General features: G+C 47.9%; 1 protein-coding gene across 1 annotated transcript in view; it reads right to left on the reverse strand.

The window, feature by feature from the left end:
* The window catches only part of SEMA3C (semaphorin 3C), a 740,455-nt gene that overhangs the window by 348,065 nt on the left and 376,374 nt on the right, over positions 1–16,016 (reverse strand). Inside the window, exon 6 of the mRNA XM_078674175.1 lies at positions 305–395. Coding sequence (XP_078530301.1) covers positions 305–395 — 91 coding nt within the window. The remainder of the gene's footprint in view (positions 1–304; positions 396–16,016) is intronic.

Below are 16,016 nucleotides of genomic sequence, written 5' to 3' on the forward strand. Positions count from 1 at the left end.
CTGTCCCACCACCAGTCCCTCATTCTTTTTACAACCAATAACTAGATAGACAGTGACCTCTACGAATGCTTTCAAAGAACTTTACTTTCTAGCTGCACTAATGTTTTTCAGAAACTCTAATTAAAATAAAATAAGACAAAGACAGCTATTGTTATCACACACGCACGAACACCCACAGACACGCACTGCTATATGGGATATTAACAAACTTAAAACTGAATTTGTCCTCCTGCCCTTGGGGCTGCACTTATGTGGACTGAGTTTATTGAAACCAGGTATCTCAAGATCTTGGCACTTTACTTACTGATCATCACAGAAACAGTGTTCACCTTTGGATTGAAGGAGCAGCGTCCCTTGCCAGACTCGCTTTTGAAGTCAATTAAGAAAATATGGTCCTGCAAATAAATAAAAATTGTTTATTGGAATTTGCAAATAATCTACATTCGAAAGGAATGATTGTCAGGACAGTCACTCTGCCTAACTCCTCTATGAGGCTAGTTCTAAGAATTTGAACCATAACATACTAAAATCTGTGATGTTTGGCACTATATAACATTCAAAGTCTAAAGCAGATTTATCTCTTCTGTTTTTCCTGTCCGCTTTAAAACCAAAAGGTTTACCCCCAGATTCATGAAACCCATTTTCTGTGAATTCTAAATTGCGAGAAATACCGAATCGCAATTTAGAATTCGCATAATGGGATTCATGAAATAATGCGATAAAAAATAGCGATTCGCATTTGGCCGCAAACGCCGATTGCGATTTTCCCTAAATCGCAGAATAATCGGAAAATCGGTCAATTTCCGTTGTTTTAATTGCGATCTCGCTAATAACGAAATCGCAAATTGCGATCTCGCTAATAGCGAGATCGCAAAAACGGGAAATCGCATCTCGAGCACAGTGATGACATCACAACCAGGAAGCAGGCAGTTCCCTCCCTCATTCTGAATACTGAGGCTGATTTGGAAGCAGCACTGCCCAGAGCTCCACTCTAAACCACCTCCAGCTTTGATTCAGGACACACCCCACTGCAGCAATGGCACAGGATGCAGCAGGGAGCAGTTCTACTGGGAGAAAGAGAAAAATAAAATTCTCAGAACAGGAGCTAGAACATTTGAATGAGTGAGTTAGTCGAGATCATGACAGACAGTTTGGGAAGGACTCCAGGAGGGTGCCAGAGGCCGACAAACGGCGAATTTGGTAGCGCATCCGCGCAAAAGTCAATTCTGTTGGAGTCACCCAGCGATCAATCGACGATCTCAAGAAGAGGTGGTACGACCTCCGAGGTCGTGCCAAGGAGAAGATCGCCGAGAGGCTGGGTGAGCGTGCTGCAACAGGAGGGGGAGATCCAACAGTCCCAACACCCCATTGGAGGACCTCGTTGAGGACACCTTGCATCCTGAGGCATGCGTGGGGGTAACCCGGCTGGACTCCTCCCGACCCACACAAGAAAGCCAAGGTAAGTGCCATGCGACTGCGACCCTGTCCCCTAACAATGGCCATGACCCTAAAGCTACCCATTAGAAATCCCAGTCATGCAGCCCATGCACACCAGAAAATCCCTAATGCATTGTGGGACATATAGTCTGACCACAATTTACATTCAGCCCCATACAGCCAGATACGTCCTAATAGAGTCAATCTAACAGTCAGTCAGGGAATACTAGCCTGCATGATGTAGCAACCTTCCATGTGCAAGATCCATGTTATTAATCAACGTCCACTTTATATCACAGGTGGAGCTGAAGATACCAGCAGCGACAGTGAGGGGCTGCAAATTGATGAGAATCCTAGGGATTCTGAGGGTGATGCTCATCCAAACCCAAAACCAGGGCCATCAGGCCGAGCACCAGCGCCAGCAGCCTTACCACCACCTGCAACGCCAGCGCCAGCAGCCTTACCACCACCTGCAATGCCAGCGCCAGCAGCCTTACCACCACCTGCAACGCCAGCGACAACAGGCACTCCACAACCGCCAACTGTGAGACCCATGACAGTGGCATCGGCAACACCATCAGCCGCCAGGCCACCAACACAACGCACACCTACTGTGCGCACCCAGTCCAGCGGACAGGTCAGGGAGCAGCGCCAAACTACACCAAGCTCCGGCAGGAGGGGTGTGACTGTGCGTGTGCCGGGTCTGTCAATAGAGCGCCGCATGCTGCGCGTCCACCAACAACAGGCACGACACCTTGCAGCAATACATCTGCAGCTGCACAATACAGCCAGGAATGTTGGCCAGCTGTCCGACCGGATGGAGCGAATGACCACAGCAGTGGAGGCAAACACTGAGGTCATGCTGACCCAGCGGGACCTCACCCGGCGCCGCCACCGCCAGCTCCTAACATGCCTCTCGGCGTACACCCGCTCAAATTACATCATTGGAAACGCAACATCACAGATGTCCCGAAGATCATTGGCCATGCAAATTCAGATGGTCCAATGCTGCCAGGACGTGGCACGGGCACTTGAGCAGGCAACCACTGCAGTACAGGCTCTGCAGGAACTGGCCACGGCCAGGCAGGAGGGGAGGACGGTAGTGAGGGAACATCTAGCCACAGCAGCCTGTCTTTGCCACCGGTTAGGGTTCCCCGCCGCAGCAGCAGGCCTACTGCGGCATCACGTGCGACTCTGGATGAAGATGTTGAGAGGCGAATCGGAGCCTCGGGCCGTAGGCGCCATTGACATTGTTGCTCATCATGCAGGGACATGCTGATGAGAAAAGCATGCCCTCTAACAAATCAGGAGATGTATGATGCAATACACCTAAAATGTTTCTTTTGGAAAAATGCTATATTATTGTGAATATAACAATAATATTTCTTCAATAACAGTACACCAGACTCATGTCATTATTTCAATTGTCATGCATGAGTGAAGTGTTGGGTGAGGGGAGTGGGTGGACTAGAAAAAGTTATTAGTGATTTGGTTGCGGCGTCTGTGTCCTTCAGCTGGATTTTCCCCGCCTGCATGAAGCGCATGTGGAGGTGGGCGGTTGTCCCCTTCCGACTCACTGCCAGATATCTCAACAGGTATCCTGCGCTTGGTAGCAATGTTGTGGAGTATTGCAGACACGGCAACAATGCGGCAGCAGACCTCATGCTCGTATTTGAGGGCCCCACCAGTCTTATGCAGTATGCGGAAGCGGCTCTTCAGAAGCCCAAATGTCCTGTCAATGCAATTCCTAGTGCGGATGTGTGCTGCATTGTAACGCCGTTGCTGTGGTGTTGCAGGGTTGAGGTAAGGGGTGAGGAGGTACTCACGGAGACCGTAAGCGCTGTCACCTGAATGTAAGGAGCAGAGGGTGAGTGCATGTTCTGCGCAGCTACATGATCACAGTGTATTATATGGGGGCATGTGTACTTACCTAGTAGGTGTCCTTCGCCAAAGTCTCCCCTGGCCAGTCGTGTGTGAATGCCGCTGTGCCGGAATATGAAGGAGTCATGTGTGCTCCCCGGATATTGTGCCACTATGTCCGTGATGTAAGTTTTTGCGTTGCACACCATCTGGATATTGAGGGAGTGGTAGTTTTTGCGGTTGCGGTACATGTACTCCGTTTGTGCTGGTGGGCAGATGTGGATGTGGGTACAGTCAATGCGGGAATTGGGCAACGTTGTAGAACTGTACCTTGGTGTCATTCAAGTCCTGTTGGGTGGTCGGGAATGAGATGCAGTGGTGAAGGCGGCTGAGCATTGCCTCAAGGAAACTCTTTAGGGAGCGGGACATGGTGCTCTGGGATATCCCCCTGCAACAGAGACTATCCCCTGGAAGCTTCCGGAGGCCAGTAGGTGCAGGCAGCACAAGACCTGAACATGTGTAGGCACGGCATTGGTCCTCCTTGTTGGGTGCTGCATCAGGGGGTCTAGGTCCTGGATCAGCTTTAGTACCATTGGCACATTCAGGCGGTACTTTGTGTAAATTTGCTCCCTTGTTTGGCCCAGCATGGTGACCCGCAAGCGGAATATTCTCTCCTGGATCCTGCGTCTGTTCCGTGCTGCAGCCTGGAGCCTGCGCCGCCTGACCACCATGTAGAGTCCTGGCATTGTGAGAGTCCTCATGCTACTACTGTGTTTCCTTAAGTGTGTTTGTTCAGGACTGCACCTGTGGCTCATTAGGTTTTTTTTATTTTTTTTATTTTTCCTTAATGGTTACCACCTGCTTTTGGTTCTTCTTAAATTGCGGGTCGCAAATAGCGATTTTCGGGTTTTTCGCTATTTGCGAGTTTTCATGAATAGCGTTTGCGAATATTTAGCGGATTCGCTAACTAAATCGCAGAATCCATGGATTCTCGCTATTTCCGATTCGCTATTGGGGTTCCTCCTAAATTCTGTGATTTTTTTTGCGAATTCGCAATTTCTTTTTTGCGAAATCGCAAATATAGTGTTTTTCAAATGATGAATTGCTTTTCTGTTAATTGCGATCGCAATAGCTAATTCACAGCTATTGCGATCGCAATTTTGCTTCATGAATCTGGCTGTTAATCTTCTAATCCGAGCCCCTAGGATTTTGCCAGTTTGAATTTTGCAACTTGTGATCTTTTTTTCAAAAGCTCCCATAAAAACTGAAAAATTCAAAGAAGTGAACCAGCACTGCATTTATTAGCAGTGCCAATTAAAGTGGTTGGGGCCGGCTGCAGGAGAGTTATATTCTCTGACCCCCTCCTCTTGCTGTCCTATGTCACCTATGCCCCCCAATCCCCTTTATCTCTCTGGCTCCCCTCTCTCCACTGCCCCCAGTCTTCTCTGGGCACCATGAGTCCTCTCACTCCCTTCCCCCATGTCTTCCCTGCTCATCTCCCCCATAGTACTGTGTATCCTTTGTCACCCTTCCCCTGTACCTTCCTTGGTCCAACACCCCAATAACCCAAAAGAGGTTAAGTAGAGAGTTTACGTTGAAAAAGAAAAACAGGTCAGGAAATGAAAGCGAGAGAATATGTCAATAGAGAGATCTAGATGATCACTTTTTCTTTCTTTGGATAATTTGAAGACCTATTAAGTCGCTAGTGCTCCGCAACCTTTAATTGTTCTTTGTGAATTCAACCAGGGTGACTAAATATGAGATGGCATCCTTACGAAAAGAGACAATTAAAAGAGAATGCTATCCAAGGAAAGTTGCCATTGACAAGCGTGAGGAACATGGATGTTGCCTTTACAGGATTATGCTTGACAGATACTATTAACATCTGTTTTACACTTTATATATTGTATACATGTACCCACATTAAAGATGTCCCATGGCACCTTAGACCCCCACACCAGTGCTGTCCCGATCTAGCCCATAGTTTTCCCACATTAGAGTCTTATATCAATCAATCAATCAAAGGTTTGTTAAGCGCAGCTACTCACCCGGGAAGGGTCTTAAGGCGCTGAGGGGAGGCTGTGTGCTGCTCCTAGGTGCTTACGGAGTACTGTCGAGAGGTGAGGTAGGTCATGAGGTCTTCCCGGGCAATCCAGGTCTTCCAGGACCCACCAGGGTTCATGCAGTTGCAGTATGCTCATGGTGATATGGTTAAGAGCCAGGTCTTGAGGTCCTTCAGGAACTTAGAGAGAGTTGGTGTCTGGCGATGAAGTCTGCGGCTCTGTGGTAGATGTGGTGGGGGCAGAGGTCTGTGGGCGCCCCGGAGTGGGTGTTCTTCATGGTCTTTAGGGTATCCTCGATGCTGAGGGCGGTCCAGCTGTCCATTTTTGGCTGGGTGTTGTCGGACATTGTGGGTGTGGGTTCCTAGTGGAGGTTTTTGTCGTCAAAGTTGTCGTAGATGGTCTTGATTTTGTGATTGAAGAAGGCGCAGAGTTTGTTGCAGAGGTCCTGGAAGGGTGGGATATCGGTGGACTCACTGTTGGGTTGGGCGAACTCTGATGATGCCGAAGAGTTATTTGCTGTTGTATGCCTGGGTAGAGATTCTGTCCTGGAGAGCTTTCTTCCTAGAATGTCTGATGAGTTTGTGGTGGGCGGTGGTGGATGTTTTGTAGTTGTCAAGGTCTGCTCAGGTTTTGGAGTTCCTCCATAGTTTTTGGAAGGTGTCTGCAGATTCGTCTGGATTCCTGGAGATCGGTGGAGAACCAGCTGGCTTTCTTGGCATGAGGGTTGGAGTATTGCTCGAGGGGGCGACGGTGTTAGTGCAGTCGGTGATCCATTTGTGTAGGATGCGGGTGTCGGTGGTGAGGTCGTCGTCTGAGTGGTGGGAATGGAGCCACTGAGGGTGGCGGCAAGCTGATTTTTGGAGATCTTATTCCAATTCCTGCACTGGAGCTTGGGTGAGTGTCTGAGGGAGGTGTTTGCTTCGAAGGTGAAGTGGACGCAGAGTTTTTATTTATTTATTTGTTTATATAGCGCCTGAATCGACCACTTAAGGGGTATCTCTGCGCTTTGGACAGGCGACAGAACATGAGGCTAAATTGCAACATTACAGATGGAAAAGAGCGGTTTTAAGTTGCTTTCTAAATTGTAGGTGGTATGAACATTGTCTTAGATGCAGAGGAAGTTTGTTCCAGTATAGGGGACCGAGATGAGAAAGAGCCTTCCCACCCAATCTGGCTTTCTTGACTCGAGGGACCACAAGAAGAGATTTGGATCCCGAGCGGAGGGGCCTTGAAGGCAGATAAGGTGTGAATTTCTATGAGAGATAAGCGGGGCCAAGGTTAAATAAAGCCTTGTGAATGGTACAACAGGCTTTTAACTTGAAGCGCTCGCGTATAAGAAGCCAGTGCAGCTGGCAAAGAAGAGGGCAGGAGGCAGTCCTGGGAGGGGTATTAAGGACCAAACGTGCTGCAGTGTTCTGGACTACCTGCAGTCTGCTAAGTGAGCCCTCATTAGCAGAAATCAACAAGCCATTGCAGTAGTTCAGGCGACTTAATATAAGTGCCTGAGTCAAGGTCTTCCGCGTTGAGTCAGGAAGCAGAGGAAAGACTTGGCGTAGTAGGCCCATTGTGTGATAACAGGAACTGTCTGTCTGAGCGGCATGCTCCTTTAAGGTAAGAGCCTGATCAAGATGAATGCCTAGGTCTTTGACTAGGGATTTAGGATCAGGGGGAACCCCAAGGTCAGCCGGCCACCAATCTGGAGTCCATAGTAGGGGAGCCTCTCCAAAGAGCAGAATCTCCGACTTCCCAACATTACATTGGAGGAAGTTACTCTTCATCCAGTTAGAGATAGCTCTCATACCAGAGGAGAAGGTCGCCTGTACTGTTGTAGTGAATTTGTCAATTGGGAAAAGCAGTTGTGTATCATCGGCATAAGAGATGGGAGTGAACACGCATGCCCTGAGGAGGTCGGCCAAGGGAGCAACATAGATATTAAACAAAGTAGGGCTCAAGCTGGAGCCCTGGGGCACTCCTTTGGTTAATTTCATTGGCGCCGAGCGGTACAGGCCAAGGATGACGGTCTGAGAACGAGAAGATAGAAAACTTGTCATCCACTGCAGAGCCAAATCTCTAAGCCCAGCCACCTTCATTCTCCTGAGCAATATCTGGTGTGAAACCGTGTCGAACGCAGCTGATAAGTCCAACAGCACCAGAATCATAGATTCTCCATCCTGATGTTATCCATGACTGCAAACAGAGCTGATTCTGTGCTGTATTTGGGCCTGAAGCCTGACTGAGAGGAGTCTAGGCAACCAGCCTGTTCGACATGGTTGGAGAGGTGTTTATTTATGTGCTTCTCCAAAAGCTTGCTCAGTAAGAGAAGGAGCGAAATGGGGCGGAGATTAGAGAGGTCCATTAGTGAAGCCTTGTTGTTCTTGCGGACAGCATGACCTGTGCTGCTTTCCGTTCTGACGGAACATGACCCTCTCTCAGTGAGAGATTGAGAAGACCCTGAATGAGAGGAGACAGATGGCAGGCCAGAGAGGTGACAACTTTGGCCGGAATATTAGCTAGGGGGGAACATGATTTGACCATGCGAAGAAGAGAATCTACGTCTGTCAGTGTCACAGGAGGAAAACTCTTTAGCAACCAAGAGGTTGCCTGTACTGGCAGATCGGATGACATAGAGCCCACAGGCTGGCTCCCTGATTGGACTATTTTTTGGTAGATGAGCTCTATTTTCTGGGAGAAGTATTGGGCGATATCATTGCAGAGAGTTTGCATAGGGACCTCTAAATTCTCGCAGGCCTTTGGATTGGTAAAGGATTGGAGGATACGGTATAACATTTTTGGGGCGTTGCCAACCTGGGCTAGTTGAGATGCAATGTGGGCTTTACGCGCAGCCTTTTATATTTTTGTGGTAGCTGGACAAAGTGGCCAAGAACCGATCGTTATCCTTCTCATTATGTGTACTGCGCCAACGTCTTTCCTGTTTTCCACTGTCTACGGGTGTAATCGGTGACTGGGTTAGGACCCCTCATCTCCCTTGGGCCTTGAATGGAGAATTCAATGGACGCATGGTCTGACCAGGTGAGTTGCTGCAGAGGCGCACAGAGAACACTAGGATAGTTGGAGAATATAATGTCCAATGTGTGGCTTGCTATATGAGTAGGGCCTTTATTGAGTTTAGATCTGACAGGAGGGTAAGATCTGACAGGAGTGTTAGTGAGTCAACATTAGAAGTGAATTCACTATGAATATTAAAATCACCCAGCAGCAGAAAGTTGCTGGTCGAGATCACATGGGGAGTTATTAAAATTCGGTGATTAACAGTGAGAATTCAGCTAAAGGGCCTGGAGGTCGGTAGACTAAGGCCCCCTTCTAGCTAAGTTGAGAGGGGAAGTCTATTCGAAATACCGTGACTTCGGTGATGGCTTTGCAGCGTTGTTCTAGAGCGGTAACTTTAACCCTGTCTCTATGTACAATGGTTATTCCACCCACTAATTTTAGTTGTCTGTCCATCCGGATAAGCCTGTAGTCTTCAGGCAGGGCTAGGGGGGTGGATGGGAGAGAATGAGGTTGAAGCCATGTTTCGGTAAAAAACCCGAGCTCAGGCTCTTCTGAGGAAAGAAGGTTCCAAACCCTGGTAGAATACTTGGGCAGGGATTTAATATTGCATAACAGACTTTTCCACTCCCACTGAGGAATATTGAGGGGTTTACCTGTACTAAATCAGGTGGAGGGGGCAAGATTTGGAACAAGAGAGTAAGTATTAAAGGAGACACGGCAGGGTTCAGCATGGATCAAATCTATTTCGACTGGGGTACTTTGGAACCGACAGACTCGACATGCGGAAGGGCCCTCTGGGTTTGGCCAGAACTCAAGGCAGAAAGGGGTTATGAGGGCTATCCTCATCTCCAACAGCTCCTTACCAGAGTATTTCAGATGCGGAGTAGGGTCCTGTTTGGGAGTGAAAGGACCAGGGTCCCTGGCTCCTGGCGACGTCAGGGCAGACGGGCGCAGACGGGCGCAGACGGGCTTGCCTTTGGCACGTCTTCGGCGCACCGCCGGCGCACCTGCTGCACGCATCCGCTGCGCGGCGGAAAGAACACCCGGTTAAGTAGATGGGGCTGGAGCACTAGAGCGCCTAACCGGAAGTGGATGCGGAAGTGGATCCTGGTCCAGACTCCCTCCACAACAATCAAGCTAGTCTTGTGGTGGACCGGGGAGAATGCCACAGAACAGTGCCAGAACAGATATGGAGCAATATTGAGCAGCAGAAGTAAGTTTTAAAAAGTTAAAAAGCTGAACAGGCAATTAGCATGTACCAGGACACAGTGATAGTCAGCCGAGCAGCCTCTGTGTCAGCGTTGGTCCGTCCATGGGGGTTCAGAGGTGTGGCTGAAGGAGATGGATTTTCCTGCTGTGAAGATGGGGTCGAGGGTGTGTCCTTCTGAGTGCGCGGGTCCTGGTACGATCTGATTGAGTCCGATGATGTGGAGGTTTTCCATGAGGGAAGCGAAGTTGGGGTCTTATAGTCCCAAGTAAACACCCTGATGACCCCATTAGCCTCCTCATCTCCCCTAACCACCTCTTTTATTGGCTTGCCCTCCCCTCCATGTCTCTCTTACCTGCATGAGCCGATGCATGTCCACCATTATAGCTCCTGACACAGGCTATTACACCCTAGGGACATCCTGCATAAGGAACATTTTCATTGCAGTTGGCTGGGAGGAGTTACACTGCTTAGGGAAGTCATGTAAAGTCAGGAATCTTTCTCTGACTTCATTGATGCAAAGTTTACAACTTCTCACAACTTTTCAAGAGAATATTTTCCCTTCACTCAGTCCCGGAGCATGGGTGATGACAATGATTCAAAGCAGAAAATTACAGGACTGGAAATGTGGTCTCCTGGCAACAGGGATCAAAGTGGCTGCCCTAATAAGGAGAAATGCACCGGAAGCAGTTATCATCCCATGAGAGGCTGCTGGATATGTGCTGAGCCTTTTTGAATTGTCGATATCTCACTTCTCACTTTATGAAGGCATCATTTCTGAGTAGTGAACCATCAAAACTCTCCCCCTAAGGATGCATGCGTGTTTAGGAACCTTTGCACATCACTAATACAACCCTACAAAACACCCCACCTCTTGCTACACAACACGGAACACTGCTGCCCCTGTGTGCAGCAGCACATGTTCAAAGTAGGTGTACTTCAGTGACGCTCAGTGGCTTCTGCCCGCCATAACTCAGTCTCATATTGTAGGCGAGTATCAGCTTGAACCCTCTGTTCTTGAATGAGCGCATCATGATCATCAGGAGAAGGATGTTCAAACATGTCACCAAAAACAAGTAACTCACCGTTCTCTTGATGAACACTCTGCAAATAAAGCAGGGAAAGCCCCTCTCTCATTGTGGGTTTTCTCTGCCGGTCAGGCCTGCTAATGTCTGGGTTGGTCATGAACATGGAAGTGAGGATAACCTTTTTGATTTCTCTTTAAGCAAAGACAGCAGGCTGATCATGAGACACAATGGCCAATATAAATTCGCGGATACCACTCTGAGGCAGAAATACATGTATTTCCCTTGGTAGATGTGCCGGTCAGCTTCAGAAGGAATGACCCGGGTGTCTAGTGATCTGAAAGGGGCTCTGCAGTTATTGACGTGGGCGGAATGAGCTGTGTGCGCACAAAACGGGAGGGAGCGAGCCTGACAGACTCCAGACAAGCAAGGTAGCAGTTTGTGTAATCAATTGATTGGAGACAGTGAAGTTCACGGAAGCCCGTCTTCCTTTTTAATGTGTGATTGCCATCAGCTATAATCCCTTTAGCCATGTGCGTCTTCTTCGGTGCTTCAGGCTTGCCAAATGTCAAACTGCACTCAGGAGAGAGTGCGCACTGTTTAATGAATTTGATGTTTAAGCCGGGGAATGCTCCTTTGTGTTTACCGTGCAGGCATGGCCAGGAGCACTTACCACGCAGTACCTTCCACTGTCAAAGACGCGCAGTATCGGCAGCCATTTCAAGCTTCTTTTTAGAATACTCGTAAGGTTCAGCTATTTCTTTTCTTTGTAGCTCAGAAACATGCAGGCCTTCATTTAGCATTCCATGAAAAATGGTGGGCACGGCTAGAAAGGCGTATTCATGCTATCGCATTAATTTGGTTTATTAAACGTGCTTTCAGCGCTGCCTAGCGTATCTAGAAAGTAAGAGTGAGATGAAAGACTGAAGATAAGGGAAGAAAGAACAGGACACAATACAAATGTATCTTCATTTCAACGTTCCTTCTCGTTTTAACTTATATGGAGGCATAAAAACAGGAAAAAGGAGAAAGAGGAACGGAAGGTAGAGGAAAAGTAAAAAAGTTAAATAAAAACAGAGTCCATTAATTCTTTTTAATTCCATTAAGTCAACACAAAAAAAATATACCATGGCAACACTGCCTTTCATCTACTTGAACACAAAAATATTATTTTCTGCATTGTTATGTTATGTAATGTTATGTTTGATGTGTTATGTTTAGGGACGTACACAAAGATGTAGCCTAACATTTAGAGCGGTCGACCTTGAAACGGGGGAATCAGGTTTGAGTCTCGGCAAAGACGCTCACTATCCTGTGATTCAGTGGTGTAGGAAGGGGGGTGCGGTGGGTGCAGGCCGCCCCGGGTGTCATCACTGAGGGGGTGATAAAACGGCAAAAATATGTGTTTCAAACACAGATTTTTGCCATTTTGCCAAGGCGGGGGTGACAAGAGATTTTCCGCACTGGGTACCACCCGACCTTGCTATGCCACTGCTGTCGTTCTGGGCAAATCACTTAGGGCCCGATGTAGGTAAATCTCATTTACCGACTCTAGAATACCGAATTTTACCGATTCGGTATTCTAGATTCGGTAAATGAGATTTAGGTAAAAATTCTGTAATTTTTACCGAATCGGTGTGATTCGGTAATTGACATTGATTCCTATGGGCCTTGAGGCCCATAGGAATCAATGTCAATTACCGAATCGGTAAATACCGATTCGGTAAAATTACCGAATTGACAAGGGGGACAGGGTGTCACTTTGACACCCTGTTGCACCCCTGATTCTGGCTTGCGTGCCATGTGACACACATACATGCACTTAGGGCATGAATGTGTGCCTCATGGCACAGGTGTACATGCACAGATGTGCATGTATACAGGAATTCGTTATTTACCATGAAATAGTATTTCATGGTAAATAACAAATTCTTCTGTTTTTAGTGCCACCTACATCTAGATTTACTGATTCGATAAATTTAAGGCACCCTACATTTCAAAAGCCAAATACCGATCGGCCGTTACCGACCGGTATTTGGTGTCCTACATAGGGCCCTTAATCTCCCCGTGCCTAAACAAAAAAATGAATGTGTTCATCTGTAACGAAACTGGTGCTTAAATAAAGCGCTCTGATACCTGGTATCTTCTGGTCTAGATCGCACTATATAAAACTCTTAACAAAATGTTTTTTTTAAAACTCAATGAGGCTGGAATTAAACTGACATGGAACAGGCAGCTGAAGAAGAAAGGACATGCATTTCAAGGAAGGTGAAAAAAGAATATGTTTGAAAAGCTTGAAGAATAGGAATTCCGCACACAGAGATTATAATTATATTCAAACTCAGTTGAACAAAAGTTGTTATTGACAATCTGAGGACATTTTTAAATCCATATAGTCTGGTTTTTTTTGGTGAAAATTATTCTTTATTGGAAAAGCTGAACACTTCATGTTGATAAAATCCAAGATTCACAATTCATTAGCCGACGTGTTTCGTCCCTATAGGGACTTCTTCAAGGCTCTAATGTCAGTTGAAGGTGTACATTCACAAAAAGTTAGTTTGTCCACAAATAGTTCTCAGCGTCTGTTTCGGTTGCGTCAATCGTTTTACGCAACCAAAGCAGATGCTGAGACGATCGTTACCGGTTACTATGCCACGGTATTGGTAACTATATAGATATGTTACTTACATGTCACAAGAACTATTTGTGGACCAGACATGGCATCAAATGTTTCCACCACCTGCAGAAGGAGGGCGGACCGCTGTCCCAGGCTGTCATAAATATACAAGTGTGTCATCCACATACATAGACATGACATGCAGATGCATGCTATGAACAATTCTTATGCCGCAGTCGGCGATGCGGGTCCTAAGATATATTGCTAGAGGCTGCACTGCCAGGGCGAATAGTAATGGGGATAGTGGGCCATCCCTGCCTGGTGCCCCTTGCTATTGTTATAGTGTCAGAGACATTGCTCCCGGTGCGCACTCCAGCCAACAGTGCTGCGTACAGTAGTCACACCCAGCGCATGATCCATAGGTTGAAGCCTATCCAGCTGTGGACCTCCCACAAGTACACTCAGATCAGGGAGTTGAACGCTTTTTGATATCAAGGGCCACAAGAGCCCCTCCATCCATTCCCCACTGTCCGAGTACAGAAGATGGGAAAGTCACAGCAGACTCATTTGCGTGCCTCTGTCTGGGATAAAACTGCATTGGTCTTCCTGGACCAAATGCGTTATCACACTGTGGAGCCTAGAAGCCAGGGCCTTTGATAAGATCTTGGTGTCAACATTCAAAATTGACAATGGTCGATATGACCCCTGGTCATCATGGTCCGTGTCTGGTTTTGGGAGCATCACGATCAGCGCCTCCCACATAGACTAGTAAAGAGCACCCACGCGGTATGCCTCCTGAACGGTCTCCAGGTGTCCGGAGATAATTTGTGCCTTTTGTTGCTGCTACCACTCCACCATTAGACCATCCAGTCCCAGGGCTCTGCACCTGAGCATGTTCCCCAGTGCCTCCTCCAATTCCTCCCCCTGTATTTCAGCTTCCAGCAGCTTACACTGTTCGCCTATTAATATGGGCACCTCCACCTTCTTGAGAAACTCTTCAACACCTGACAGATTTACAGGGGTGGAGTCCCCAATGGGAGTCACCAGGTGCTCATGAAGCAAGGCATTACTAGTCACACGGGAGGTAGAAGAAGTCCAGCCAGACACATTCCACCCTTTGGGGTATAAGGCTCAATATTTGGGGGTGGGGGCACTCCCTTTTCTGCAGCCAGGCCAGCAGTATCCTGGTCTGTCACCTTCGTGGTATAAGTGCTGTAGACATTTCCACCTCGTGAAGTTGTCTAGGAGGTCCCAGGTACCTTACAGTGCTTGCCTAGCAGCCACCATCGGGGCGTCATCACTTTAACGCTCCCGGGCTTCATGCTGAATTGCCTCCAATGGTTTCTCTTCCTCCCCAAGATCCGCCTCTAATTGGGTGCTGCAGACTTGAGAGAGACACTCCCCATGGGTGACAACTTTGAGTGCATCTCACTCTAAACCCATTGTGCCTGCAGATTGCCAGTTCACCTTAAAGTACACCTTCAATTGCCACACCAAGGCCCTCCAAGAGCGCACTGTCCGGGAGCACTTCAGTTCAGAGTCTCCAAAGTGGCATCGCTAGGTCTCTGCGCCCCACTATAACAATAACAGGGCATGGTCTGAGAGATAGCACACCAGGTAGTATGTCTACCCTACCTTCAGTGCCACCACCCTTGTCACCAGGAACCTATCCAGTCTGCTGTATGTGTTTTGGACTATCATGTGACAAGAGTACTCTCTCCTTTCTGGGTGCTGGGGTCCCCAGATCTCTACAATAGCATTCCGTAACCCAGCTACCATCAATAGCTTTGTCCCCAGCAGATATCTCTCCTTTTGGACATCCAAGACACAATTAAAGTCTCCCACCCACAGAATGAGCGTACCTAGGTAGAGTAGCAACAGGGATCGGACTCTGGCCTAAACTCCCTGTCATCTCTGTTTGGTTCGTAAATATTTAGCATGCAGATCTCCCTGCCATCTAGGATTCCCTGAAGTAGAGCGTACATACCCTCCACATCTGCTTTGCAATAGGTCATCTGAAATGAGACCACAGGGGTTATCCAAATGGTCACACTCCTTGCACTGCTCGAGTATGTGGAGGGGTAAAGCTGGCCAGCCACATCCTCACAGTTTTTGTTTCTCCCCGTCCCGTAGTTGTGTTTCCTGAAGGAAATCGATGCGGATATTGGGTTGTTTGAGAAATGTATGTGTCCTGTACTGCTTAACAAATGTGTTGAGGCCACATACATTGCTTGTAGCCAACATAGGGTACCACTTTGTAGTCTCAGGGCCCCGCCCCAGCACAGCCAGAGAGATACCCCGGTTACCCCTATCTCAATGCTCAATCCTCTTCCACCTCTATCATGTCCCACCATTCTCTCCACACCACATCTCACCGCCAGCAAACAATCAAACATCCTACCCCTCATCCAGGTACTTTATTCCATTAAAAGGAGCCTCCCCGGTAACAGGCAGATGCCATAAGACACCTCTAAGACCCATTTCTGGTCCCCCAGTCTGGCTGGCTCCAATCTCAATGGGGAGCGAGCTGTCCCCAAACTGGTTTGAAGTTAACAAGGAGGAGGGGTTGCTCATTTCCCCGGCCACAGTTCTGGAGAGGATGAGTCATCCTGGATTTAGGCACAGTTGCAGTGTGACACATAGGAAATGCAGCAAATGTGGGCAGGCTAACCCATAGGAATGCTTACCTCATTGGTTATGGAGGAGCCAGGAGTCACCCACCACCCACAAGCTTGGGTCTGGCATAAATGTGGCACTTGCATCACCCTTGGCAGAACACTACTGGAGCTGAGGAAGAT

Source organism: Lissotriton helveticus, chromosome 1_1 (assembly GCF_964261635.1).
Source record: "Lissotriton helveticus chromosome 1_1, aLisHel1.1, whole genome shotgun sequence".
Lineage (NCBI taxonomy): Eukaryota > Metazoa > Chordata > Amphibia > Caudata > Salamandridae > Lissotriton > Lissotriton helveticus.